Consider the following 27,048-nt stretch of genomic DNA (forward strand, 5'->3'; position numbering starts at 1 on the left):
TTTCCTTTGCCTGGACCCACATAGAACCAAATTTGACTCAATTCTGCTTCCTTGCAAATCTGTGGAAGAGTTTTGAAAGTCCACTATTTCTATTCCCTTTCTCTGCGTCAAAGCCTGACAGCAATGTCTCCACGAGGGGAGATTCCATGATGTTGGTAGCAGCCGGTGTCAGAGTACGGTGACAGGCAGCTCTCCTCCACAAAGGCATTGGAAAAACAAAGGCCAAGAGTTTCTTACACATTTCCTTGGGACCTCTCAGGGCAGGTCTATGCAGGTAACAGCTCTTCAAACAGCTAGAAAATATGAAAGGGAGCTGGATGAAAGCAGAGAGGCTTTCTGCTTCGTAGCTTCCTCTAGAGTCCCATTCTGCCCTGAGAGACACAAGTGTCCAAGAAAGGGTGTAAACCAAGGAAAAAAAGCAAACCTTTTTTGCATACAGTTATTTAATTTATGGAAGCAAAACCAGTACAAAGCACTTGTGGTCACTGTATTGCCCTCAAAGTTCTAGAGCAATTGAAAATAGCAAACCTACTTTATATCATCACTGCAGTGAGCAGTGGGTAGTGGATAGGGTGCACTTCAATTAACTATAATGTACAGAATTTATTATAAATGAAACTCTTTACAGTACAAGGCAATTTGCAAGTACTGTCAGGCTCACAAGGGTTTTTTTTATTTTTTTACAGCTGATTTTTCAAGTATTAAAAAAACAATTAATACAATATTAATTGAATGCTCCCTATCCCCTTCCATATCCTCTAAGACATTTACACATCTTCAAGTAATCAAGAAAAAACAGCCTAGATTGTTTGCATCTGATGGGCCATTACTGCTCTACAATACCCACTGGAAAACCATGTTAACAGTGCTTTGACAATAATGTATTTGAAGCTGCACAAAAAAAAAAAAAAAAATCGTGGAGTGTATAGACTAGTGCTTCAAATTCATTTGAGATATGGCTTAGCATTTGTCTTGCCTGCATTAACAAGGTCTGTTTTACCAATACATTTGTATTTATGATGACTAAGGGCAGATTATAGTTGTTAAAATTTGTCCTCCTGACATGAAAACACTACTTTGTCACTAATACATTTTGTAGCATAAACTATGATGTCAGGTCAATGTAAAGGGTAAAAACTTTCCTAAAGTATGCACACATCATTTTTTTAAAGCTATTGAGCCTAATGGAATAACAAAGGTCATAATAACAAACCATTACAGCTTTGGTCTTGGCAACTATGTCCACAGAAGAATCCTCCAAGAAACAATCATCATTTCTCCAATGTTATGGCATTAGGACGACAGGAATGGTTCACAAATGAGTCATGTGAGCCCAGAAACGCAGTAGCTATGTGAAAGCTGAGCAATCAATTATTCATTTGTTTACTGAGAGCTTTCTCAGCTGACATTAACCAGAACGTCTTAAAAAGAAGAACTTTACAGCTGTCCTTGGCTGTCCCATGAGGCTGCACTCAGAAGTTGAAAAGATTGCTTAATTTCTTTGTAAGTAATCTGGTATTTTTATTGAAATAAACAACAACATAGGGGTTAATTAACTGGGTTCAGCCTGAGACCCAGCAGGTGTCAAAATACCAGAGACCCAAGGCTGGGTGGATGATAAGATGGAACACCAGGGCAGGGAAGAGGACCTTCAAGCACCCAAAATTGAGCTCCTGCTCCAAATGCAGTACATGAAATCCCAAGTAAGCTTTCCAGTGAGTGGCGTATTGAGGATACATATACATAACTTCGTGGTAATAATGCATGCAATTAATCTGCTCTGACTGAATTACATTTTTCTCATTTCTTAGTGATTGTTTACCCTAGACCCTAACAAAGCTGCTAGACTGAAAAAATTTCAACAACGAATGAGTATGATTTAAAAAGGTTTAAATATCACACCTTCAGCTCTCTTTAATCTATGTTCTTTTTGCCTTTTTTGGTATGAAGGATCCATCCAAACCAGGGAAAACTACCACACAAAAGGAACTGAGAAAATTTGGACATAAACACAATGCAATGAAATGCAAAGCAAGCTCATAAAAAGAGCTAATCTGAGGGGAACTGAGAAGTTGGTTGGGTTTGTTAGTTGGTTGGGTTGGGTTTTTTTTCACAATTTCCTCTACATGCTAAAACCAATGAGGAACAATAAAGCTTAGGATACTGCATTTCTGCGGACAGCAGAAAAAAGTTTATATATGGGACTCCACCAAATTACATCTGAACTCTGTGAATATTTTAGATTAAACTGAACTGATAAAGACTTGAAATAGTAATATCTTTCATGCTGTCACTCCCGCTGTGTTCAGGCTGAATTCTCAAGATGCTATCTGTGATACCAAAAAAAAAGTGACTATGGAATTGGAAATTTTGGTTTTTTCAAAATTGCCAGTAAATCAGATAGGTCCTACCTTGAACTTTTGGTATTTACCTTGATCAGTTAGCCTCAGTTTAATTCCATGTTCTTTTCCAGAGTAAATGCAAAAAGCGTGTGCATATTTTAGGAGACATATCACCCTTTACATTGGCCTGCATCTACTTCTAGAAATAAGGACAGTTAAACTACACTGTTTTAAGAGTGTAACTTATGGCTGGACTGGATGATCTTAAAGACCTTTTCCAACTTAAATGATTCTATGATTCTTTGAAAAGCCTGTAATATTTATGGGGTTTGTAGAAAGAATTCAGATTTTGGCAAGAAGTCCATCAGGATTTAATAGGTGGTGTGGCACTGCTGTGAGATCCACTTGCTGAAGAAAGAAGGGTCTTACTTTTCATATTTTTTTAGCATTTCCAGAGACTTTACCTACCCATCCTATGCATTTTTATTGAACCCATTATCCCTCCTCCATCATTTATAAAAACAACTGAGTAAAACTGGCACTTACAGAAGGACAGCTGGGATTGCTGGAGTGCCTCACCAGCCAGGGAAAGCCTGGAGGAGACCCAGGAGTCCTGTTTTCACTTCTTCCCCTGATCATGCCTAATGATACTGACACTTCAGATAGATAATTACTAAGCACAGTTCCATCTTCCTACTTTATGAGGAAAGCAAGTATCAGTCCACCCATGTCAGAGATAAAATACAGGAGGCTTAGAAAGGTTGTGCAGGGTCACATTAGGCAGAGCTAGGAACAGAATAACAGAATCCCTGTCTAAACAAAAGTCTCATCCATTTCACTCCACCACTCTCCTCTAAATGATTATACCAGTCCTGTGAGCTATAGGTTCCTACACATAAAATACTCCCTGTCTACTTTCACTAACAGATAAATGAAGAGATAACCATTACCAAAACAAAAAGCAAATGAGAGAATCGGCTTTTCTGCATTAGACACTGCAAAGAGAAAACTCAGGAAAATTTAGGGAAATTCTAATTCCCATCATGCATCTACAGCAAGAAAATAGATGGATAAAATATGCATCACCACCCTTCCAATACAATTATCTCTATTATCACAGGCTTCTTCTCAAGATACTTAACCATCTAATACAAAAACCTGCATAGAAGAAATCTGGTAATTGTTGCCTTTGACAGACATACCTTTAATCATCTTCTCTTTTAAGTGTGTTACTCTTGTCTCAGAATAGTGGTTTGCTTTGTTTGGAGTTTTTTTGTGGCTGCACACATGAACTGAGGGATGGAGTTACACAGATACACATACACATGCAACATAAAGACCAGGAACCGATCAAAATGAAAGCCCGTAACCTTAAATCACGTGTAACTAAACACCATTCAAAAAAAAAAAAAAAAAAAAAAAAAAAAAAAAAAAAAAAAAAAAAAAAAAAAAAAAATCATCTGATTCAAACAAGCTTCTCAGCATTTTAGTTGGCTGGAGCTCTTATACCTGAAACATATCGTAAATGCACACACTGAGTGGAAACAATATTGATTTGTGCAAGGTCTGAGCTGCTTATTCAGATCAAAGAATGAAGATGTCAACAAAAAGTCTAAAAAGTGAGACTATGAAAAATGAGAATTTGAATATCTGAGTTACAGTCCTATTTTCAGAAGTATACCATTTGATAAAGTTATTTAGAAAACTGATCCCATATATGAATTAATTTTCAATGGTAAAAATGACAATATTTTTTCTATACAATTCTAATATGTCAAGAAAGCATAATGAGTGTTATTGGGAAAGAGAGCCAGGGTAAGGAACCACCTCACAAACACTTCTGAGTAAAGACAATGTAAACTTACAAGGACAGATTAGCAAAGGGAGAGCAGACAGGTGGTGAAGGATGTAAAAGAATAAAGACTATCACAATACAGATAATGGTGCTCATGACTAAGTGACCTGCAGCAGCTGTTTTACAGCATTCCCTCTGCTTGAAAGAAGTTATTCATGTCCCTGTCCAAGCTATAATCGCACACAGAAGAAAGCAAAACCATCCCATCCCTCTCATCTGAGCAAGTTCTACTTACATTGGTCTGCTAGAAAAAGTAGAGTAAACAAGAACTGCCTCCCCTGTCATATTCCTTCTGTTTCCTTACTCTGCCAACCAAATAAAACATATGGTCTAAAGTATAATTCACATTAATGTCAGTTCTTTTGTTCTATTAGACAGAGTAGGCATATGTTGTAAAGAAAACCTGAAGATCAAACATCAGTATATCACTTGGTGGCATGAAAGGAAAGAATAAATAAAGTTTGGCCAGTCACAGGATCTGTGTATGAGTAATATTTTTCCAGAGGTCAATATGATGCAAAACACAGTTCAGAAGGGATATGAGAGAAAGAGGGAGAGGGAGAGAGAGAGAGAGAGAGAATGAGAAAATCTTTCTCAAGAACCCAGCCAAAAGAGTTGCATTTTCCAGTATGACCAAACCACCTAAACAGCAAGGGGAGCAAAGTTCCCTGGTACATTCAGCCAGGGGTGATCTAAGCTCCAGTAATAGCAACAGTCCTGACAGGTGAGCAACAGCAACTGTATTCAAACGTGGGTTTAAAGTGTATTTATACTTTATCTATGATTTAAGATCCTAACTTTTGTATTTATTTAAAAAGCAGCAGCACTGTTAAACAGCTGACAGTACGAATAAAATACAGCTTTATGTCTCGAACATCTGGAAAAGGATAGGAGTAGGAGAACAGTTTGCTGACAACTGTAGAGCCAGCACAGATTTAGGACACTGTGTTGCCAAATGCAAATCTCCTTCAGGCATGAGTGAAGGATCCTCAGCTGGATCTGTCCTTTGGGATACAAAGGATGTCAGTCTCTCAAATAAATGATTCCCTTTCCTGGAACCCTACAGTTTGTCGTAACTATGGGAGCCTAAAGTTCATGCACAGTCCTAAGACACACTAGAGAGGTCATGCTGAATTCTTTGACATGGAAGAAGTTTATGAGTTTTGTAAGACGATCAAAAATAGAGTTCAGTTTAGTTGCTTTGAAGCCTGTTATTGACAGAGTTCTCATTTAGCCATACAGACACCCTAGTGAGCAGGTACATGGCAGCAGACCACATCAGGGCTTCTTGGATGTAGACTTCAGCTGGAACAGGCCTTACAGCAGAAGTGATGTTTCCAGTGCTGCGTTTTTGTACGTAAATAACATGGTAACGCAAACAGGGATGCTCCTGTGTGACGAATTCATCAGGCTCATCAGCTCAGATATAAAAAAAAAAGCAGAGCTCTGAAGGATCCAAGACAAACCCCTGCAGTTCCACAAAGACATCCTGAAGAAAGAGAAAGACAAAGATCATCTTCAGCACACTGAGACTCAAGTCAAATCCTACTCACCTTACTCAGGTGAACGATTTTTTAGTTTCAGCTCTTGGTCTTGGAGATGCTGGATATATGTTTTTTTAGGGCTTGCAAACCCTTAACTTTTACAGTATAAAGGAGATAAGTAAAAAAAGGCCAATGAATGTGTCTTCAACATGGAACATGTCAGTAAACAAAAAAAGGAACAAATAAGTCACCCTAAAAGCAATTTCCAGCGGAAATTGAGGGTAAAAATACACCATATTGCACTGTGAGCTTTGACAAGTATAAATAATTACTGAAGAGAAGCCATACAGGTTTGTTGTGCTCACTGGATATGTGAGGCCCGTTCAGCTTGTCAGTGTGCCCAGATTGGTACAACCTAGATTTTGTTTACTTTGTTTGTTTCGTTTTCCCCAGAAGAAGGTGCAGGGAGAGTTCAAGAGCAATCTAAACCTCTTTTAGCCTGCCTATTCTTTCTATCCAAAGTTATCTATTGCACAATAGGCAGGAATTAGCATTTGTTGTTAATGCTTTAAAATGCCAGATCTATTATGCAAGTGCCTGAACCCATGGGCTAAAATGTTTTGAACACCCTTCTGCACTTACACTTCTAGAAAGAATATAGAGAGTAAAGTAGCTATACAAAAAAGAAAAGAAGAAAAAAGAAAAGAAACAAACAAACAAAACCCCCCCCCAAAAAAACAAACAAAACCCAAAACAAACCCAAATCAAAACAAAACAAAAACAAACAAACAAACAAACAAAACCAAAAAAACCACCACCACCCAACCAACCAAAAAAACCCACCAAAACCCCCACACAACCAATTAACAAAAACACCAAAACAACACAACAAGGGGGTGGAAAAGACTGACTAACCATTCAATTTTAATCCCAGCTCTAAGGCAGGATCCATTACTATATTATACAAGGTTTGTCCAACTTATCCTTAAAAATCTCCACCAGCAAAGCCTCTCCTGATACCTGCACAGCCTTGTCCACCTCCTCTTTCTCTTGAAAAGGAGGCTCACGTGCTCTCTACAACTCCCTGAAAGAAGGTTGTAGCCAAGTGGGGGCTGGTCTCTTCTCCCAGGTAACAAGTGACAAGACACAAGGAAATTACTTCAAGCTGTGCCAGGGGAGGTTCAGGTTGGGCATTAAGGAAGAATTTCTTCACAGAAAGGGTTGTTAAACACTGGAATGGATTATCCGAGGAAGTGGTGGAGTCACTGTCCCTGGAGACGTTCAAGACACAACTGGACGCAGCACTCAATATCACGGTCTACTTGACAAGGTGGTGTTTGGTCAGAGGTTGGACTCAATCTCAGAGATTTTTTTGAACATAAATGATTTTATCATTCCCCCTTTATCACTCAGAGAGGCTTTCCTAATGCCTAACCTGGAAGAGGCCGCTGCTCAGCTATACACAAGCTGAGGGCTACCATACATTCATGTGTCTTAAATCCTACCTGTTTATGAGGGCGGACTGTTTGGGCTGCAGTAAAGTTAGGGAGATGGGATGCCCTGCAGAGAAGCCATTCTGGTTTCTGTTCCAGCAGGCAACATTAAATCCTGAATGAGCCTTTTGCCCTTCCCCTCAGAGAAATGAAATGCAGTTTTGCCACCACTGCAGCTGTGGATTAACACTGACTACCTGTGGTGGTAACACATGATTATCACCAGGCCTTGCTTCAGAAAGGGAGACAACTACAGCCTGTTCTGCAAGGGAAGAGGAACTGAGGTACCCAAAAAGCCAAGGACAAGATAAATAATCACCCCTGTAAGCACCAACCCAAGCTCCTCACAGCACAGCGGAGCACCAAGCAGAGAGCCCTCAAACAGAATTCAAGTGCTACCTCCATTCTGGATTCAACCTGGCAAAGTCCTGGCTGGCTGGCTCAAAGTTCCTTGGCCTGCACCACCATGGGCTTCCAGACCCAGCTAACATGCAGTCTGCCTGCTGGCACGCCAAAGGCTCCTGGATGCTGCCAGCTCACTGCACATGCCCTGCACAGCACACACAGGCTCCTGCCTGTCTCTGAGAGATGCCTGGCAGCCCTCCAGGAGCCGCCACTTTCTGACTGCAAAATGCTGGCAGTCTGACTGTCGTTATCAAAGCATTTTACCTCTCGTGCTTCACTCTGCTCTTCTCTGAGAGAGAGAGGATGATTATCCATTCCCCTTGGGGTTTATAAGGGACCAGGTGAATTAACACACCTGAGGTGCTGCAAGCCCTTTGCAAGGTGACCAAAGGAGTATTTCACAAGTGACTCCTGGCTCTAATTCAGATGGAGTTTCCTGCTCCTCCTGTTGGCTGCAGAAGCAGTATTCAACCATGTTTTCACAAGCTTGTGAAAGAGGGCTTGGAGATTCTCGGTGCCCTCCACCACCCATGGGTGCCACCTCCTTTGCACAGAGCTGGTGCAGCACTGTAGAGCAGCAATGTGAAGCAGGCGGGTGCCTGGGGCTGAACCATAGCAGCCCAGTGCTCAGAGGAGGAATTTCCCCAGTGCTCTTCCAAAATGTAGTGGAAATGCACCTGGTTTTTTTGTAATACATCAAGAGTGTTTTTTTCCATTTGTTCTGATCCATCAAAAGGAGAGTAAAAGAATGCTGTTAAAAATACCCAGTTTTGACCAAAATAAAAGGGAAAATGGGGGAGTGAGAGAGAGCAGTGTGTGGTTTGGGGGTGGGGGCACCGGACTGAGGAGTTCCATTCCTAAACCACAACACCACCTCAAAAGCTTCCCAGAGATTTCCTTTCCAGGTGATCATTTTCTTACTTGTTTAGCCCGTGTTGCAGAATTTGCCAGAGCATCTTAAAACAGAGAAGAGCAGCTCGAAAGGTTTTGATTAGCATAGTTATTCCTTCTCAGAGACTGATAGTACATACAGCATTTTCAAGAAGCTGATCTATGTCAAACCTTCATGGAACCCTTGTGTCCCTGCCTGGTATGAGCTTGTTCCATGCAATTCATGGAAGGCTCCCTGCTATTCAGCCATACCACTGGCAGGGACTGGTTCCAGTCACATACGCAAATGAAACAAACAAACAAAAAATGATGCACATAACTTCACTTGGGACAGGCCTGAAGAGAGAATCTTGGTCAGTTATTTATTTCTTAGCACTGATGAGTGCCAAGACTTAATTTCCTTATGGGGTAAAGATTGAAAGCAGGACTTCTGACAGCAATGGGATTAAACATAAATAAATGCACTCTAACTAAATCAGCCTGGGACGTCCTATATCCCAAATTGATTTTGCATCTTTCTTTCTTTTTCAGTATATCTTCAGGAGGTAGATATTTGGCATGCAGGTGATGCATTAATCAAAAGCTTCTGTGACAGGCACAACCAACATTGTAGGAAAGCCTTTCACACTGGAAAACCCCACATGTCCCAGCACAGTGCAAAAGACAGCAAAAGATTTACTGGAGTTTCAAAACCAAAATAAGTAACATTATTTTCCAGAGGCAGCCAGCAGCCAGTCCTCAGCAGAAGGGTCACAGCAAAAGCTAAAGCAGGCTGCAGCTGGTCGCTGGCACACACAAGGCTGCTCTCCCGTTCCACTGGTACCTCTGGGGATGCCACCTGGCACCATCCAGCACGTGGAGGCCTCTTTTACCAGGCCCTAGAGATGTGCACACATTGGAGCAGGGGGAGGCTGCTGGGTCAGCTTGTCACCTCCGTGCACCGTATCCCCACAAGTGCCACTAGGACACCTCAAAGGTGCATAGTCCTTTGATATAGTACAGCCCACCACGCACCAGGGGTTGGCATTTTCGAGAGAGGACCCCATTTATGACCATACAGTCTCCAGAAACCTGCCTGACATATTGGGGCAAAACAGAACCCCAGGAGGAGCAGTGAAGGTTCTGTGCTCCCAAAAGAACTTGCCCTTATCCAGTAGAAACCCATTTTTCACTGGGCTTTGGAAAAAAACCCCAAAAAACAAAAAACAAAAAAAACCCAAACCAAAACAAAAAAAACCACAAACAAACAAACAAACAAACAAACCCACAAAAACAAAACAAAACAAAAAACCCACAAAACACCAAACCCAAACTATTTTCTATTTTAATGAATTTTGATAATTGTTCTTCTCCCTTTCTTTTCCCTGACCTTACCACATGTTACGGTGAGCCGAGAGTCCCAATGCAATCCCAACACCCCCTTCCCATCTGCACTACACCTTGAATGGCGACATGGACAAATGGACTAAGAGCCACTGTAGGTCTAGGAAAGACGTTCAACCTGCAGAAAAGGAGACTGAGCACTAAAATCACTAAGAGATGCACCATCTGTATGACAGCGAGGGACTTCAAGTGTAGCAGGAAGCTCTGAGGCTGGACATTTAGAACAAACTTCCTTTAAGGTGCCTTAAACCAGGTCATTTTCCAGTCACTAAACATAGATGAGGAAAGGAGAAAGAAAACTAAGCCAAGAAAAATAATGGAAAGAAAAAAGAAAGCCCCCCCAACAACAAATCCATCAACTTTTAAAGCTTCAAAAGCTAATTATCACAACTTCATCTAGGGCTGGGACACTGTGTACCTTCCTGCTTTATTTCACTGATGCCAGGAGACTTTTAGTCCAGAGGATGTACCAAAAGCCATGACTCCGTTTTTTTAGTGGAAACCTGCCAGGAAAGAAAATAGAAAAATCCATGCATGCATCTATAATAGGTTGTGGTGAGCATGAAACAAGAATAGCAAGTCAGGGAACCTTCACATTTTGCAGGAACAGAGCTTCCATTCCTTTCTACAAGTTAAACATGCTATCCCAAAAAGATTTTCTCATGGGAAAAAGTGAGCAACCAGGAATGGAAACAAACTGGTTAGAACTGATTATGTTGCTAACTCTGAGATGCTTTCAGACATTTGTTTGGGGCAACCTTGGGGAACTTGACAAAACCAAGTATTTGAGTATAGATGCAAAGCACACCATTTTGAAACCAAGGTTGATTTCTTAGACATTCAATAATAAATATATATGCATGCATATAGACACATAGACACATACACCACAAACAGCTGACTAGTTTATAGGTTACAGATGGAAAGAAAAATATCCATATTGCCTTACCCAAGGAAAAAAGCGAGAGAGGAGAGAAGGAATTGGACTGCTTTTCAAAATCACATTTGTGTTGTATGATTTTTTAATGGTGAATTTCAAGATTTTTGCAATTTTTGGGAGAACATGCAGACTAAACATTGACTCTCCACAAACAAACCTTAAATAAAACAAAAAGCATTATATGAAGTCTATTTTAAATAATGGACAATCAAATTTTACTTTTTACAAAGGATAAATGAGGTTGGTGTAAGTGTGGTTGCTTTCAGACTCACCTGCAGGCATGCATCCACCAAATTTACAAATTTTAAATTGTCTTCAAATTCAGCTCCAAATCCACTTTGATAGCTCCACCTAAATGAACAGATAAAATGCACTGACCTCTCCTTTAATTAACAGGATATGCTAAATAGCATCTGTGGGAGGCCCCTTCAGAACAGGCATGCAAGAAACACGTGCCCTCTTCAAACCTACTCCATTTAAAAAGGGCAAACAATCCCAGGAGGATGGGGAATGGCAGGAATTGTCTGCGATACTGACTAATAGCTTTAAATAGAGTTTATTTTCTTCAAATGTCTTCCTGTACATAGAAAGTTCAGTGGGGTATGAACAGTTATTTAAGGGTTGACAGAAGGTCAGCAGAACACATGACAAGCACTGGTGTTCCAAGGCTCTCCTAAGGATACTAAACTTGACAGGGCTTTTTAGGCAAATGGCATTCTTACTGAAGAGATGCTGGCAGAGGACTTCATAATCAAGTCCTGCATTAAGTGAAGGACTCACTTTTTGATCAGCAATGTGACTTTTCTACTGCTTGGAGCTGTGCTATCAGGAGTCTTCTTCATAATACACAGCAGAAAAAAGGCAGGGATTTTTAGTTTTGGGGTTTGGAGGTTCTTTATTGGGGGATGGAATATTTTTGGGTTTGTTTTAAATGAAATGAAATAGTATTTTAACATATCTATGCAAATAAGATGATAAATTTCATTTGGAAAGCAGACCAAAAAAAAAAAAAAAAGTTTTAAATGCAGTGATTTTTCTGGTCAAGCAAAGTAACTAAGGCTTCAGACACACTCTAAATTCTGTAGGCGCAGGAGCTCATCTCTTCTGCTCCCCATGCAAGGAGACAATCCAGCCGTGCCATCCAGAGCTCCAGTTTCTCTACAGCTGGCAAGTGCAGTACTTACTGCGAAGCTGGTGAGGCACTGGCACAGGATACCCAGAGAAGCTGTGGATGTCCCATTCCTGGAAGTGTTGAAGGTCAGGTTGGCTGTGGCTCTGAGTAACCTGGTCTAGTAGAAGGTGTCCTTGCCCATGGAAGGGGGTGGGAACTAGATCATCTTTTAAGTCCCTTCCACCCCAAATCGTTCTGTGTTCCATACAAAATTAAAAAAAAAGGGCAAAGCACAGTTTTGGGGGTTTTTTTTGTTGTTGTTTGTTTTTGTTTTGTTTTTTAATTTTAGCAGCTTTCCATAGTCTGCTGCACAGCCTGACTTCCCTCAGCTCCAGCTGCATGTTCAAACTAAAGGAAACAGATAGATTCTGCTCTGGGCAATCTTAAAGTAAGTATGTATGTTGCTCACCCCTTCATGGCTGCACACCACTGGTGCCAGCACTGCTGCCACTGCTTTCCAAGAAAGATTCCACAAGGCCAAGCTGAGCCCAGGTGATAAACTGAGCCAGGCTATCAGCAGTGCCACAGAATGCCCAGCAAGCTGTTTAAATTTTATCTGCTCTCAGCATCCTCCCAGGGGCTGATAAGGCCCAGCAGGTTCCTGGAGCACAGCTGCTCCCAGAATGGTTCCTCTGAGAGCACACAGCCAACACTGCCACTCCACTTAAAAAATAAGTCTTACTCTGATGGAGATCCCAGCTGACCACTTGGACAGGTGTTTGGGTAGCACAGCTCAGTACAGCTTCTCCAGCTATAGAGCAGTAACACACAAGGCTGTCTGCAAGCGAGGTGTAGCACACACCACCTGCTCCATCAGACCCAGTGGCCAAGAGCTGCTCTTAGTGAATCAGCCTTTGAAGGACTCCAGTGTGTGCCTTTGCACATCAAGCAAACTCAACCTTTTCTTAAAACTGCTTCCAGGGCTGAGAAAATACTTTCAGAATTCTATGAAAACTATGAGCTATTTTTCCAAACTTTTTACAACTAAGTTTAGAGTGATGGATCTATTTGTCTTGCTGGTCCCCTCCAAGGATTAATTACACAGTAACCTGCACCCCTAATGAGGATGTTTGTGACACACATTTCTGAGCACATGAACATGAAGAGGCTTAGTTCTGCTAAAAGTCAGGCAGTCCAGGACGTGGAAAACTATCATTGGACAGCTTCAGGTCTGTTAAACAGAAGTAAAGGACAACTGAGGAAAATGGAACTTCATGTCACCTGCTCCTTGAGGTAACTGCAAGGACAATATTCTGCTTTACCTTAAATAAACCCAAGGAATGGAGAGTTAATACGGACCACCAAACGGCACAGCTGTAAACACAGTGGAACATAAGGTTTTCAGTGATTGAAGTCTTTATGTTTGAAAGGATCTAGGACATTGTTGGTATTCTTGATCTCTCCCGTGATCTTTCTGCAGTCCAACTATCACAGTGGCTTTTGCCCTTTTACCAAAAATCCAATTTTCAAAGCATGCAGGAATCTGGCTCTGTGGCCCATGCTATATGAAAAGATGAAGCAGGTATTTTCCAACTCTGAACTTAATGTCTACTGCTTTGTTTTCCACAGCCAGAGGACATCGCACTCTTACCCACCTGTTTTGGGGTTTTTTGAGTCCTACATGTCTATGTGTGAAATCTTGAATAAACAGAGATTTAGCTGCCACCTTTAACTTGTGCCAAAGTGATGTAGGTAGGTCTGCTGAAAATAACGGTCCATGACTCAGTAAAAGTAATTGTGGCTGCTGTGACTGAGGAACTGTCACCCTACATAATCTCTCGAAGACAAGCCTCAATTAACAGTGAATGAAGCTGCTTTTTGGAACTCAAGAGTAAAGAGACTACAAGAGTTAGCACATCAGTGAAGCACAATAATTGTTTCACTGTGCTTATTATCTAGTGCCTAAAGAAAGTGAGAACAGTCAGCTGTTAAACAAGCAGTGATAAGCTGTCAGAGCAATTTTGTGCACTAGAGAAGATACAATTCTCTACAATACTGCTCCTGGAGAGAAGGGGTATTTCAGCCAGCCTAAGTGTCCCATGTATACCAGTCCAAGGGCAAAGGGGAGGTGCTTTAGCTTTACACAGTGTCAGAAAAACGAGAGCTTCCCACTCAAACTCTTCAGTGTGATGTACCATAGGCTGCTCCATGTCCTTGTTCTGCATAGGTGGAACACAGTCTCTGCCTGATGTTTAGCCCAGGCTACAATTATTTGTGGTTTGATTTTTTTTAGTGTCTGTTAGCACCCGAAAGTGTGTGTCAAGAGGATGGACCAGGTTCTTCTTGGTGGTGCCAAGCAACAGGACAAGAGGCAATGGGCAGAAACTGATGCATAGAAGTTCCACCTGAATATGAAGAACTTCTTTATTGCACAGAGGACCGTGCACTGGAACAGGCTGACCAGACAGAGTGCGGAGCCTCCCTCAGTGGGAATATTCCAGAACCATTTGGATACAATCCTGTGCCATGTGTTCTGGGATGAGCCTGCTTGAGCAGGGAGGTTTGACCAGATGACCCCTTCCAGCCTGACGCACTCTGTGATTTCCTGAAGTGAATGCGATGAGCTGCGGCCCACGGGGGAGAGTGGCATTCCTCAGGCCAGGTTATTGTTGAATACTGGGAACTGATGCTATTCCACAACCAGGGCTCCTTCTCAGTCCATCTGCACAGAAACACCTGGAGAACATGGAACAACCCAGTACCTTGCCTTCTTCGACAGTCCCATCTCACGCAGCCCTAACACACACCCTCTACATCCCTAAGCCTTGCCCATCTCCTTTCCTCTTCCAACCATTCCTGTTCCCTGGTCATGATGAGTAAGCAGTTTGTTACAGAAAAGGCCCAGCGTGTGAAACCCTTACTGAGTTTACCAATGTCCTCAGATAAAACATAAAGGATTACGAGCAACAATGACAGTCTAAGTTGAGATGGTTAACATTAACACAACGTAGATTGTGTAAAAATACGAACATTTGATGCATGAATGCTGCCTCTCTTCCAGCTGAAGACTGATACACGTGGGCTTTATGCCTGCATCACTTTTCAGAATCTTCTGTCCAGAAGAAACAAAGACTTTGCACGTGTAGTCCTCAGCCCTGCAGCTACCCATCACAGGGAATTTCTTATGGATCTTGAAGGAGAAAAAGGCAATTTCAGGTGCTAGGACAGAGCAGAAATGAACACCCTGGGGAAGCCCTTCCTGAAACTTTTGCCATTTATAGAGACAAGATGCGTGAATCTCTCATCTTATAGAACAGCAGAGTGATGCCTTTGGAAGGCTGTTTTTCTCCTTAGGATGCAGACACAGAATCTTTTTCAGGTTTTTTGTGCGGAGAGCAAACTTATCTGAAAAGATACCCCCCCACAAAACTTAAGCAACCCAGAAATTTCTACTTTTAACATTCTCATAGATAGTCCTCTGCAAGAACTATTGGTACAATAAATGCCGTAAAAAAAAAAGTTTTGGTGCTATACTCTGAGACATGACGTGGATTGACTTGTGTGAACTCTCATATCTTTAAACCCATTTCCCCCTATTTTCATACATCTCTGGGGGAAAAAAAAAAAAAAAGTAAAGTCTGTAAATGTCTTTTTCATTATCTAGATCATAAGGGTAACAAAACTGAGTCTGATGACCAATTATATCTGATGGTTCTGTTCTCTTACACATATCCTCTGGTTAACTGCATATACTTCTGAGCTCAGAGGTAGGATTAAAAAAGACAATCATCAGCATTAACTATATATGAGATCCTGGTAACAATAGTCAAAATTAAATGCTGAAACAGAAAAAAAATACCAACTCAAATGTTATACCTTCAGAAAGTAGAATTCATTAGAAGTTTATATTTTTTTTCTTTCTCTAGAGTTTAAAAAAATTAACAATTGTTTAAATACACAATTTAAAAAACAGTGGCTTATGATTGACACGTTTTCAGTCAATTTTCTAAATTGCTTAAACAAAATCAAACACAATTCTCACAGTTACAGCAAATCAACAGTTATATGAAGCTATGCAATGTTCTAATTCATGCTCTCAGCTTCAGAAAACCGCCACATAATTGATTTAAGAGTCATCAGCGAACAATGTTGTACTCAGATGCATGCCTGTTTTAGGATTGCAGCCATATTCTGCTAAGAAGCTATACAGGAGTAAAGCAGGGTTTAGATCTATGGCCTCTCCCAAACAGGAAGGCAGTTTCTCCTTGCAAAGGCAGCCCCATTTCCAAATCAGCCCAATCCACAGCAGCCTAATGAGAGGCAATGGAATCTACACCACACAATTTGTGTTATGTAAATGCCGATGTGCTGTTAGAACAGCAGTGGAAAAAACATATTTGGCCAGAAGCAACAAAATCAGCTCTTTTTCCTTCCGCTTCTTTGACTTAATGAAGAGACACACTCTTGACTAATTGCTTTGGCAGGCCAGCAGGCTGCCTGTGCTTAATGACACATTAGGAATTCCACAAGCTTTCAGCTTCAAACATTCAAGATGTGCTTTTTAAGATTAACCTCAGAATTCTTTTTCTTTTCAAAAGATGCTTTTTCTCTCACTTCTTCCCACTAGTTGCTGCATCAGGCATAACAATACACAAATTTACAACATGCACTTCAAACTGGGCACTCGTCTGTCCCAGGAAAACTTAATGCAGAGCACCCTGCTGACAAAATGGCATTCAGAGCAACTCGGAGTTCAAAAATAATAGAAAAGTACTTCCCCTACACAACTTCCTTCAGGCTTGCCACATACATTCACCTGCACTTTCTCAAAGCTCAATGGCTCTTCATTTACAGGTCGTGTAATACATGTTGTGAACATGCATCAAAATTCCCTTTTCATACTTACAACAGAAAATGAATAATTTAAACATCAGACTGGATCATATTTGTCTTTCACACTTAATTTGATTCCTCTTTTAGGCTAGGGCAACACTATTTTCAAATTTAGTAATCCATAAAAAAGAAACAAGCAGACAAGCATTTGAAAGATAGCAGGCTTTAGTCCTGGAGGCCACTTTTTATAAAAAATAATCATAGAGCATTTAAAGAAAATATAACACTGTTATAACTTAATTAGTTTTCTCCCTTATTTGTTTTATGCAATAGAAAATATAACTATCAGCTTCCTACAAATGGCTGACATTTTGGTTAAACTGGAGCAGGACTGGGGGACAAGCAGAGATTTAAATGCGGAACCAGTAAGGATGTTAACATGCTCAAACTGCAGCTTCCCAAACATCTGCTTAGCAGCCTAACTTTCTACACAAAGGGATCCACTGAGCCAGAGAGGAGCTGTGCACGAGCCCTATAATATTGGGCTGGACAGTGGCTTGAACAGGGCAGGCTCAACATCAGATCACTCCCTCCAATGTGCACGAGGTCTCTGACACAGTGAACATCCAGTTCTTTCCATCAAACTGGAAATTCTACTGCTATGTTAGCAAATGCATCACTGCTCTATAGCCTCAGCACTACGGTATTCTTCACAGGATGAAAAACTGACAGCTCAAACTGTCAAGCAGAGGTCACAAACTAAACAAGCCCACAGCCTTACACGTCATTACCCGGCACCCCCTCTAGACCTGACTATCATTTAGTCAGCTCAGAATCCTCCTGATGTTGCTCCAATCTCAAGAGACAGTAAAAATTTTCAGGAAACAACTTCAAAGAAAGAAACACTGCTAAAAACTACCTCTGGCCATAGACAGGGCAAGATGATTAGGACCAAAGAAGGAGAGAATCCTACAAGGATTAGGATCAAAGGAGGGAAGCAGAGCCCTGCCATCTGCACTCCATGATCACTTGTAAAGGCAGCTCTGTGACAAACATACTTTGTGCTTGGCATGACTGTTTTTGTGGTTCTTTATAGGCACTAAATGTATCTAACACATGATACAAACCCTTTACATAAATTTGGATTCCAATATTGTGGCTGACATGAAATTTTAGGAGGGGTGATGCTCACAGTAGCGCTGTGAAGTCTGTCATGGATCAGTTTCTTCTACCACATCCTCCAGGAAAACTAAAGATGTGGTTACTACAGGTATGCCAGCAGATTACATGATCTGAAACGACTGGCACTTCACAGCCTCAAAGAACCTCCTGCACCTTAAAAAGCACAAAAAATATTGCAAGGAAGAAGAAAAAGTTATGCTGGTGACTGTCTACATGGAAAAACAATCTGCATATCAAAGAGGAAAAGCATCTTCTGATCAAAGTCTCCTTCATTCCCAGACAATCTTGTACACAGGGTCTCCAACTTGAATCGTTCCAGTTTTGTCAACAGCGAAGTATTTCCCAAAGAGAGGGCTGGTTTTGTAAATGTGTTTCTCAGATGGATCACACAAGCGGTAACTGCAGAGAGAAAGCCTTTCTTTAGAACAAGTGGTAGCAAAACTTACACGTCCAAATATCAGTGATGAAAGAGCGGACATGCAAATAGCGATGCCTTGTTTTGGTCATCATACTAGGCTAAAAATGAAATAAATATTGTAGTTAAGAGAACCAAGCAGTTCAAATTAAGGGAAAAAAAGCCTGATTGCATTCACTCTTTCATGTCTAATATATACAAAATTTTTTAATAAAAAGGAAAATCAAAGAAAGAAAGTTAGACCTTCAGATACCTTAATATCTGCTACCCTAAGCTTTCACTGCAGCAGACATGAAAGAGACAGGGAACGTGAAGCTTGCAAGAAAGAAGAGAGCTTCCTGAATTTTCTTATTACACAGAATTGCAAGAAATAGACTGGAAGCCAACATACATAGACCTTCACACTGCATTTTGATGTCACACACACACACTTCAAACCACTTTTAAAATGCTAGTCTAACAACTGTTGGGGTTCAGCCTAAATCCTCTCCCACAGTCTAAGAAACAGTGGTATTTTTATGACCTTTTCAATGTTTCCAAGGGCTCCTTCCTGTCGATGACCCCAGTGTCTGGATTAACAGTTGTTAAAATACACCTGCAATGACAGACGGTGCCAAATCAGTCAGGGCTCCTTATCATAAACCTCTTTGTTCCTATGGAAAATAAAGGTCTCCAGTGTTTACCTGCCACAACACACGGTCCCTTTCATCTCCACATCACCAATAAGAATATCCTCCCAGGTGTCCTGAGGGAAATAAACATGAGGCACATATTAGACACAAGGCACATGCAATTACTTTTCCAGAAGTGGTGCAGTCATTCACAAAAAGGTGCACTATTCCAGATGAGCAACTTTGCTAGCACCTTCAAAATATGCAGTTACACTACAGTACTATTATGAAAACCCTACTGTCACTGCATTTATCCAATTCAGGACACACTAATAACTCTGTGCAAAAACAGAGACACACAAGTAATGAATCCCGTTCTGCAACATACACTTGCCTGAAGCACTGAACCTAAAGCAATTTATTCTTACTGCACAGGTGATAATGTGATCTGTGGCCTCCAGTAAATCTACAGTTTTGCAGAAAGGAAATTTTTAGGAGAAGTGAGTTTTCACTTCTCATCTACACAACCTTTCTATTGCAAACCTTCCTGGGAGATAAAAATCTATTCCTGCTTTAGGAACTTCTTCAGTTTGAGAAATAATAATTCAAAGACCTGTGTCCTCCATCAATATTTCACGTGCACTGATGTGAGCTGAAGCTTTATCTCTCTGGAACTGAGTTGTAAAAATCACAGTAGAGCAGCTTTCCTCACCCTTGTTGGCACCATCACACAAGGCAACTGAGTTACAAAGAAACACAACCAAGCCTTCAAAGAGACACTTCAGACAGTTATTTTACCTCCTCAAAAGCACTGCAGTCTGTTACAAAAATATTTGGCCTGAAGTTCTGTATCTTAGCTTTCTTTTCCAGCCTGGTATTTAAATCGTCCATTGAAGCTTCGGAGATGATCAAGACCGGGCTGCAGTCAGGGTAGGCAACCTACAAAAACAAACATCACCACATCCTAAGGTTGAGCATGGGAGGAAAGTCACTGCGTGGCAAAAGATAGGCACTGGAAACAGTGGCCTTTTAGGCTGCTCCATTCAAGTTTTGATTTTCCTGAAAGCAGGTTAGCAAGGAAAACAACATGCTCTTCCCTATTTCAGCCACCACAGCAATTTTTGTGTGCTCAAATTGCCTTATCTCAACACCAGAGGGAGTTCCACACCCAGAACAGCCCACACTCAGCTACAGCTGTCCATTCATCAGTTTGGGATGCCTGGGCAGTGGGAGGGCCATATTAGCAAACAAGGCCAATGAGCAGTATTTAAAAACCTCTAAACCTCCAAGAAGTGGAGTTCCACAGAGGTCAGGGAAGAAAAAAAAAAAGACATTTTTTTGGGTAAGAGTTTTAGGGAATAACCCTCCTGCCTTTCTCTTATATTATTCTTGTAGCTTTCAACCACACATTCTTACCTTTCAACCACAAGATGATAAGCATTGAAATAACTATTCAAAAAACTCAGCCTTTTCTTTGTTGCTATGATTCCAGAACATCATCCCTTCTTATCTGACATCCCTTTTGCTGAAACACTGTGTTTGTATTGGTCTCAGTGCCCTGACATAACAAATGCATATCTATAAACGTCTATAATTAAATATATCTTCTTCTCGTTGTACAACAAGCAAGACACGGATGCCCTACAGATAATAACGTCACAAAAGCAAAGTACTCACAATTTAAATTTGTTTAAAAACCTTGCACTTGATACAATTCAAAGCATCTTTATTTGAGAGAGTTGTTTAGAAAAAAAAGAAGGGCAGCAGCGGCTAAAATGATACAAGGACGTCTGAGCATAGCATCTCCTTTTCATACCTTTCCACGATATTTCTCTAATATCATACCTTCAAGCCTCTTCCACAGAGAGAGATAAAATCTTTGAAACTTCCTTTGAATTCTTAGGCCCACAACTATAACCACCCTGTTTAAACATCATTCCTTTAAACAAAATACAAAGTAACACAACTTGTATCAGTACATTCCCAGACCTAACAAAGGATAGGGAGTTGAATCTTCCTATGCAACACAGACCACACCATCAAAACATCACTGAAGATGTAACTTTTTTCTATTCATTGAGACAAAAAAGAGTATTGTACTCTGCAATGTAATAGTTCCTCTCCAAGCATCATTTTCAGACTCTTTAGCTGTGAATGGCCAATAGCTTAAACCCATTTTGAAGTAAAAATCAAGCAAGTCACCTCCTTACAGAAAAGAATACTCACATGGTTTTAGTACACAACACCACACCTTGCTAAAGCAGGCTCAATCACCAAAGATGGGAGGGGCAGGTTCTGGTGGCTGGAAAAGGCTAAAAGGACACACTTCTGAGAAGAAGAGCATTCATTTACCTCATCCGTGTTTCGGAAAAGGGCTATCGTGTCCTTGGACTTTCTTGGCACCATGGAGGGCTCAAAGTGCACCAGTCGACAGGGCTCTGAGTTCAGGAAGGTGGTGATCCACTGAGCCACTTCATCACCACAGTCCCTGCCTTGGATATCCTGTCCAAACACCCTGGAGAGCCACAACACATCGGCAGGTTAGCTGCAAACATGACGACTCAAGGAAGTTTCTTATTCAAAGGCATGTAAAATGTGCTTTAATAGAGGGAGCAATACACAGAAAATGAACCATTCCCAAAGGGCAATCTCCTTGTGGCCACAGTGCTTTGGAAGCTAAGGAACATGGACATGACCAGACAATACCAGCTGGTGAAAGAATGAGCTCTGAAATAGTGTTAGCATGCCCAGAGCTAACTGCCCCAGCAGTGACAGTAAGAAACTTCCCTGCCTGCCCTACACTGAGGAGAAAAAGGGCCTGCTCCTGCATTTGCATGGGAATGCTACAGCAAACGATTTTAACTGAGAAATCGACTGAAAGGTAACTAATTTCACAAAATGAACAATAGTTTGAAATTATGTGGTCAGATGTTACCACAACTGATATGTACAAATGTTATTAATTAAAAGTGTTCCTTCCTTCCGATTTTAGTGCTGTCAAACTTTAGCCAGAGATGAGTGAGACACCTCAGCTCAGACTTCACACACAAAATAGCTCAGCACCCTAAGAGAGGTTAAAGATTTGTAGAAACAAAGTCCATGGGGCACAAAAAGCCACTGCTAGCAGAATACAAACAAGTTTATGCAAGGAGCATTTTCCTGGCAAGAAAAGCTAAACCTTGACTCAATCTTACAATAAACTTATTACCAGTCATGAGTGGTTATGTTACACTTCTCAAAGTAGCCACTTTGATCTAAACACACAGCAGTTTCCTGTCTGCAATCAAACCCTGGGCAGCCTGGAGCATCGAGATGCCCGTGCAGTTCATCCAGAGTGAGCCCAGCTCCTAGGAATCCTTCTTTACTCATCTGGGGGAGTGATCATTTGGGTGCTGGCATCAATATCCCTGCTCCCGTTGCTGGGACTCCTGTGTCTACCCTCTGACACAGGCTGGAATGAAATGTCATTGCTCCAGACAGCATTCAGCTGCCTTTCTCCTCCCCCCATCCCACAGTTCCTGCATGCCTTCTGACTGGCAGGACAAGAGAGGCAAGGCTCTTACAGCTTCCAACACGACTGCTTTCCACTCAGGAAGTGGATCTATCCTAAGCACTCAGTGCTGTAGGGATCCATGGGAATAGATCACACAATTTAAGCATTACAACATACACTGACAAAGGGCACAGATGAAGAGCATGAGGTTACTTAGCCAGAAGCAAACACTCCAACATTTGTACAAGCAAAAACTGTACCTATGCAATGGCTTTGGTCCAATATTTGACCCTTCCAAGCACAGGATTTTTAAATACCTCTAAAAAATTTGAAAACTTTGCAGTTTTCAAGATCAGCATATGCACAGCTGTATGAGGCCAGAGGCACTAAGGCAATGCTTTAGCTCCAGCTTATGGGGCATGAGCTCCCAGGAGCACCCATCTGAAGGGAAATTTATTAAGGTAATGAAAGAAAAAGCAAACAAGCAAACAAACCAGAAGAACAAATCACCGAGCTCTAAAACTGGAAAATCCAAGAAATCCAAGCTAACTTTCCATTACTGCAACGTATTAGGCTATTTAAATATTCTTCTAGTGACACAACGAATTTTAGAAAAATGACCATCTCACAAACTGTGTGGTTTTGCAGCACATGTGCCATTGGCACTATGCACAGGTTTGTAAATGTCTGTTCCATTTCTAAACGAGAAATGCAACCATTTGGAACTTGCACCTGACTTGTATAAACAGAGACACTGAGCTATGTTGATCAATGGTTTCCACAGTAACAGACTTCTGCTAAAAGCAAGCAAAGGCAGTTCCATGCCAGCACTCTTCTAGTTACGATTACAACAGCCGGTGCATTAACCACCTCAGCTATCTAAAGAACAAACACTTACAGCATCTTTGTAGGGCCTTACACCACTTAGAGTTTCTAAACACTTACATATTAATTGACATTTTAGCAGAGAAAAGGTTTTCCTGTTCCTGCTGGCAGTTTTCCAGCATGGATTTCTATACATACATAAAATAACTAGGCCGGCATACTCATACAACAAAACTCTAGGCACAAAGCTAAATCACTGTAACCTATTGTCGTGAGTTAGTACAGTTTGGTTTTTTAGTTATAAAAGAATGTAAAATAATTCTCCAGGTCAGGACCTGGGAATTGCTTTAGAAGAGACAGAGACCTATCAGAGAGTTAGTTGGAATATTGACATCTATTCTGACCACTGAAATTGTTAGCTGCGACTTTGGGAAGTACCATATAAAACCCCCATGAATTTCCTGTAGGTGGGTCCTTTTTCTTCTTCCTTTGGCCAGAGAGAGACAGGTAACATCGAGCTGGGCCTGCTGCTCCACCCTTTTGGGGGGAGCTGGCCTGAGGCCTGGCCGGATTCCATCGGCTTCCGGGTGAAGGGGGATGGGAAGGAGAAGTTGCTGTTTTTTAACAGCTACTTTCTTCAGATCCTTTAGAGCAGAAAGAGATCTCTGCTGGACCCTGATAAGAGCTACGGGCACCATTCGGGCTGAAGCCACCCCGATTTACACTGAGGGGTGGGCTGAGAAGGCATTTATGATCCTGCTGTTTTTCTCCTGGTCTCTCTCCCACAAAAAGAGTAAGTACCAAAACCAAAATTTAGTGAACATAAAACCACTACACCCATCCACCTGAAAATCCTTTGGGGTAGCACCTACAGGGAATGCCCTATGTTCCTGGGATGCCAGTCATTCCCTTGTGACCTCAAGGTGAGCCTTGGACTACCAAGTTTTTAGCTGGGACGCCTCAGTTAAATGGCTAAATACAGGGGTCAGGGAATCTAAACTCCAACATCTCACCAGCTCTGAACAGCCAGCATGCGTGCAAAAATGCTGATGCACATAGTAGTTGTGATCCAGAAATACCAAAGTACATGACTGAGGCTCTGAGATGCAGCTGCTCACCCAAGCAAGAACAAAAACACTAGAAGTAAAAACAAAAAAGCAAACATGACATTCTACGAAGATAGAAGATCACAGTTCATTGGCAGATGTGTAACGCATGGTCTTTGATACTCTGTCATCTCTTCCTGAGATTTGTTTTCACCAGTGTTTAGCAGACTAAAAGCAGAACTTTCTTTATGACAACCATTCCTGGCCTCCTGTGTAACACACGGCAGAGGATTTCACAGAATTACAGAACAGTCTGGATTAGAAGCAACCTTAAAGACCACCTAGGATAACTCCCTAGCATAATCTGGGGCACCTTCCATTAGACCAAGGTGTTCAGAGCCCCATCCAACCTGTCCTTGAACACTTCCAGGGATGGGGCATCCACATCTCCTCTGGGCAACCTGTGCCAGTGCCTCACCACCTTCATAGTGAAGAATTTCTTCCTAATACCTAGCACCACTATACCTTGTCTTGTCAGTACAGGCTCTGGTTTGAAGTCTATCTCCCTTAAACAGTGAGAAATACCCGCACAGAAAAGACACACAGGTATGGACTTTTACACTCCAATTTCTGCATAAGAAGATGCGAAGCCTCACACAATCTTGAAAAGAAAAGCACATGAGAAAGCCAGTATTGCGAGAGAGGGAAGGGGGAAAGGAAAAGCTTTCTTCAGTACCTGCAGTTGCGGATGGGGTTTTTCTTGGGGAGGTTTACAGGCACGCTTATCCTCTCCATGTCCCCGGCCTCCAAGATCAAGTGCCCGTTTTCACAGTCGGCAGAAACAAGGACGAGCCGCGGCTCCTGGCGAGCCGTCACCATGTGCCCGTCCTCTCTGACCACGAGCCAGAACCTGCGGCGGGACGGGGCACAAAGGCGCCCACAGCGTTAATGCCGGGCTCGGCAGCACCCGCACGGCAGGTGCTCCTTCCCAGGCCCTTAGGAAAACCCACACCCCACAACCGCGGAGCCACGCGGAGGCCCCGGGGCCCGGCCGGAGCTCCGCGCCGGGCCCGGCCCGCCTACCTGTCCCGCAGGTCCCCGCTGCGCAGCCCCATCGGCGTCACCTGCGCCCGCCGCACCGACACCCCCCGGCACGACTTCACCGGGTACACGAAGAGCCTGAGCACCGTCCCGACCCGCTGCAGGCGGCGGCGGCGCCGCGGGCCGGCCCAGCGCCAAGCCCCGAGCAGGGCGCCCAGCGCCAGCAGCGCCGCCGCCCCCCACAGCCAGCCCTGCCGCGCCGGGCCCGCCGCGCCCCACGGGCCGCTCATGGCGACTGCGCCCCGCCGCCCGCACCGAGAGGCCCTGGGCGGGAGTGGAGCGGCCCGGCCCGGCCCCCTCACACGGCCCCGCTCCCTCACACGGCCCGGCCCCCTCACACCGCCCCTCACACCGCCCAGCTCCCTCACACGGCTCGGCTCCCTCACACGGCCCGCCCCCCTCACACCGCCCCGCTCCCTCACACGGCCCGGCCCCCTCACACGGCCCGCCCCCCTCACACCGCCCCGCTCCCTCACACCGCCCGGCCCCCTCACACGGCCCGGCCCCCTCACACGGCCCCGCTCCCTCACACCGCCCGGCCCCCTCACACGGCCCGGCCCCCTCACACGGCCCGGCCCCCTCACACGGCCCGGCCCCCTCACACCGCCCCTCACACGGCCCCGCTCCCTCACACGGCCCGGCCCGCTCACACCGCCCCGCTCCCTCGCACGGCCCCGCTCCCTCACACGGCCCGGCCCGCTCACACCGCCCCGCTCCCTCACACGGCCCGGCCCGCTCACACCGCCCCCGGCGCTGCCGGCCTGACGGCTGCCCCAGCGCTGCCCCGAGCCCGGCGCGGCGCGGAGCGGAGCCGCGACCTTCGGTGCGAGAAGCGGGGGCGGCGCAGCGGGGAAAATACACGGCTGAGCGTCCGGCTTGGCAAAGGACCGGCGGATGATGTGTTCTGTCTGATATCCGGGCTTTTAGTGAAAGCAGCGCTACGGGAAGAGTGCGCTGTGTGGGAATATACGAGTGCGTCAAGTTCATGCGTTTGGGTCTCAGAGAAGAGGGGAACAGGTGGATGGAGGCGTGAGAGCAGCAAATGGGATGTCCAGTGCTGTTGGGCCGCCTTGTGACATCTGCACGCCCCAGCTGCCGGGTACCAAACTCCTGAGACCACTCCGAGAGCTTCCTGTTTGTTGGCAGTGTCTCAGGGGAGTCACTTTGGGGGATACCCAGCTGCAAGGCAAGTATGACATCAAATACAGACTGGAGTGGCAAATGCCACTGTTGCCACAGGTCTGTCCTCACGGGCAAAGCAAGAGCTTTGGGATCTGATGGCTGACTCAAAAACCTGAAATTTTTAAGATCGGTGTGCTGAAAGCAAGTCCCAGAAGGTAGAAGATGGGGAAGCTCAGTGTTGGGCATTTCTGGGAGATTCAGATAGCCCAGGCACAATTGGATTACCGGAAGTACTCTGTCAGCAGCATCCTGGTGGAGAGGGACTTTGAAGATGAGGCTGTTGTGGCTCTTTTTGATAATGGGCACATGTGGGCAATTAAGCCAGGAGAATTCCTCACATTCACCTCAAGAATCACTGGATCACAAACCAGGATTGGAAAATGTTCCTGTTAGTGGGAATCACCATAGATTGTAAAAGGTATGGTGGGATTTGTGAACACCTGCTGGTGGATGAAG

General features: G+C 43.3%; 1 protein-coding gene and 1 long non-coding RNA gene across 2 annotated transcripts; both read right to left on the minus strand.

Annotated features, from left to right (window-relative positions):
* Positions 1 to 4,185: 4,185 nt before the first annotated feature.
* On the minus strand, positions 4,186 to 12,192 carry LOC131378520 (uncharacterized). Its single transcript, XR_009207670.1, has 3 exons — positions 11,066 to 12,192; positions 10,272 to 10,356; positions 4,186 to 5,686 (listed from the first exon to the last, which is right to left on the minus strand). It is a non-coding gene; the product is annotated as an uncharacterized LOC131378520 (long non-coding RNA).
* Positions 12,193 to 15,808: 3,616 nt separating this feature from the next.
* LOC120749749 (mitochondrial amidoxime reducing component 2) lies at positions 15,809 to 25,640 on the minus strand. The gene is made up of 7 exons (XM_040057399.2): positions 25,393 to 25,640; positions 25,046 to 25,219; positions 21,298 to 21,460; positions 19,744 to 19,884; positions 19,018 to 19,079; positions 18,858 to 18,929; positions 15,809 to 18,318 (listed from the first exon to the last, which is right to left on the minus strand). The coding sequence occupies exons 1-7, from the start codon at positions 25,638 to 25,640 to the stop codon at positions 18,189 to 18,191; spliced, it is 990 nt and encodes a 329-aa protein (XP_039913333.1). The 3' UTR covers positions 15,809 to 18,188.
* Positions 25,641 to 27,048: the final 1,408 nt, after the last annotated feature.

The sequence above is a fragment of the Hirundo rustica genome, chromosome 3, assembly GCF_015227805.2.
Source record: "Hirundo rustica isolate bHirRus1 chromosome 3, bHirRus1.pri.v3, whole genome shotgun sequence".
NCBI classification, from domain to species: domain Eukaryota; kingdom Metazoa; phylum Chordata; class Aves; order Passeriformes; family Hirundinidae; genus Hirundo; species Hirundo rustica.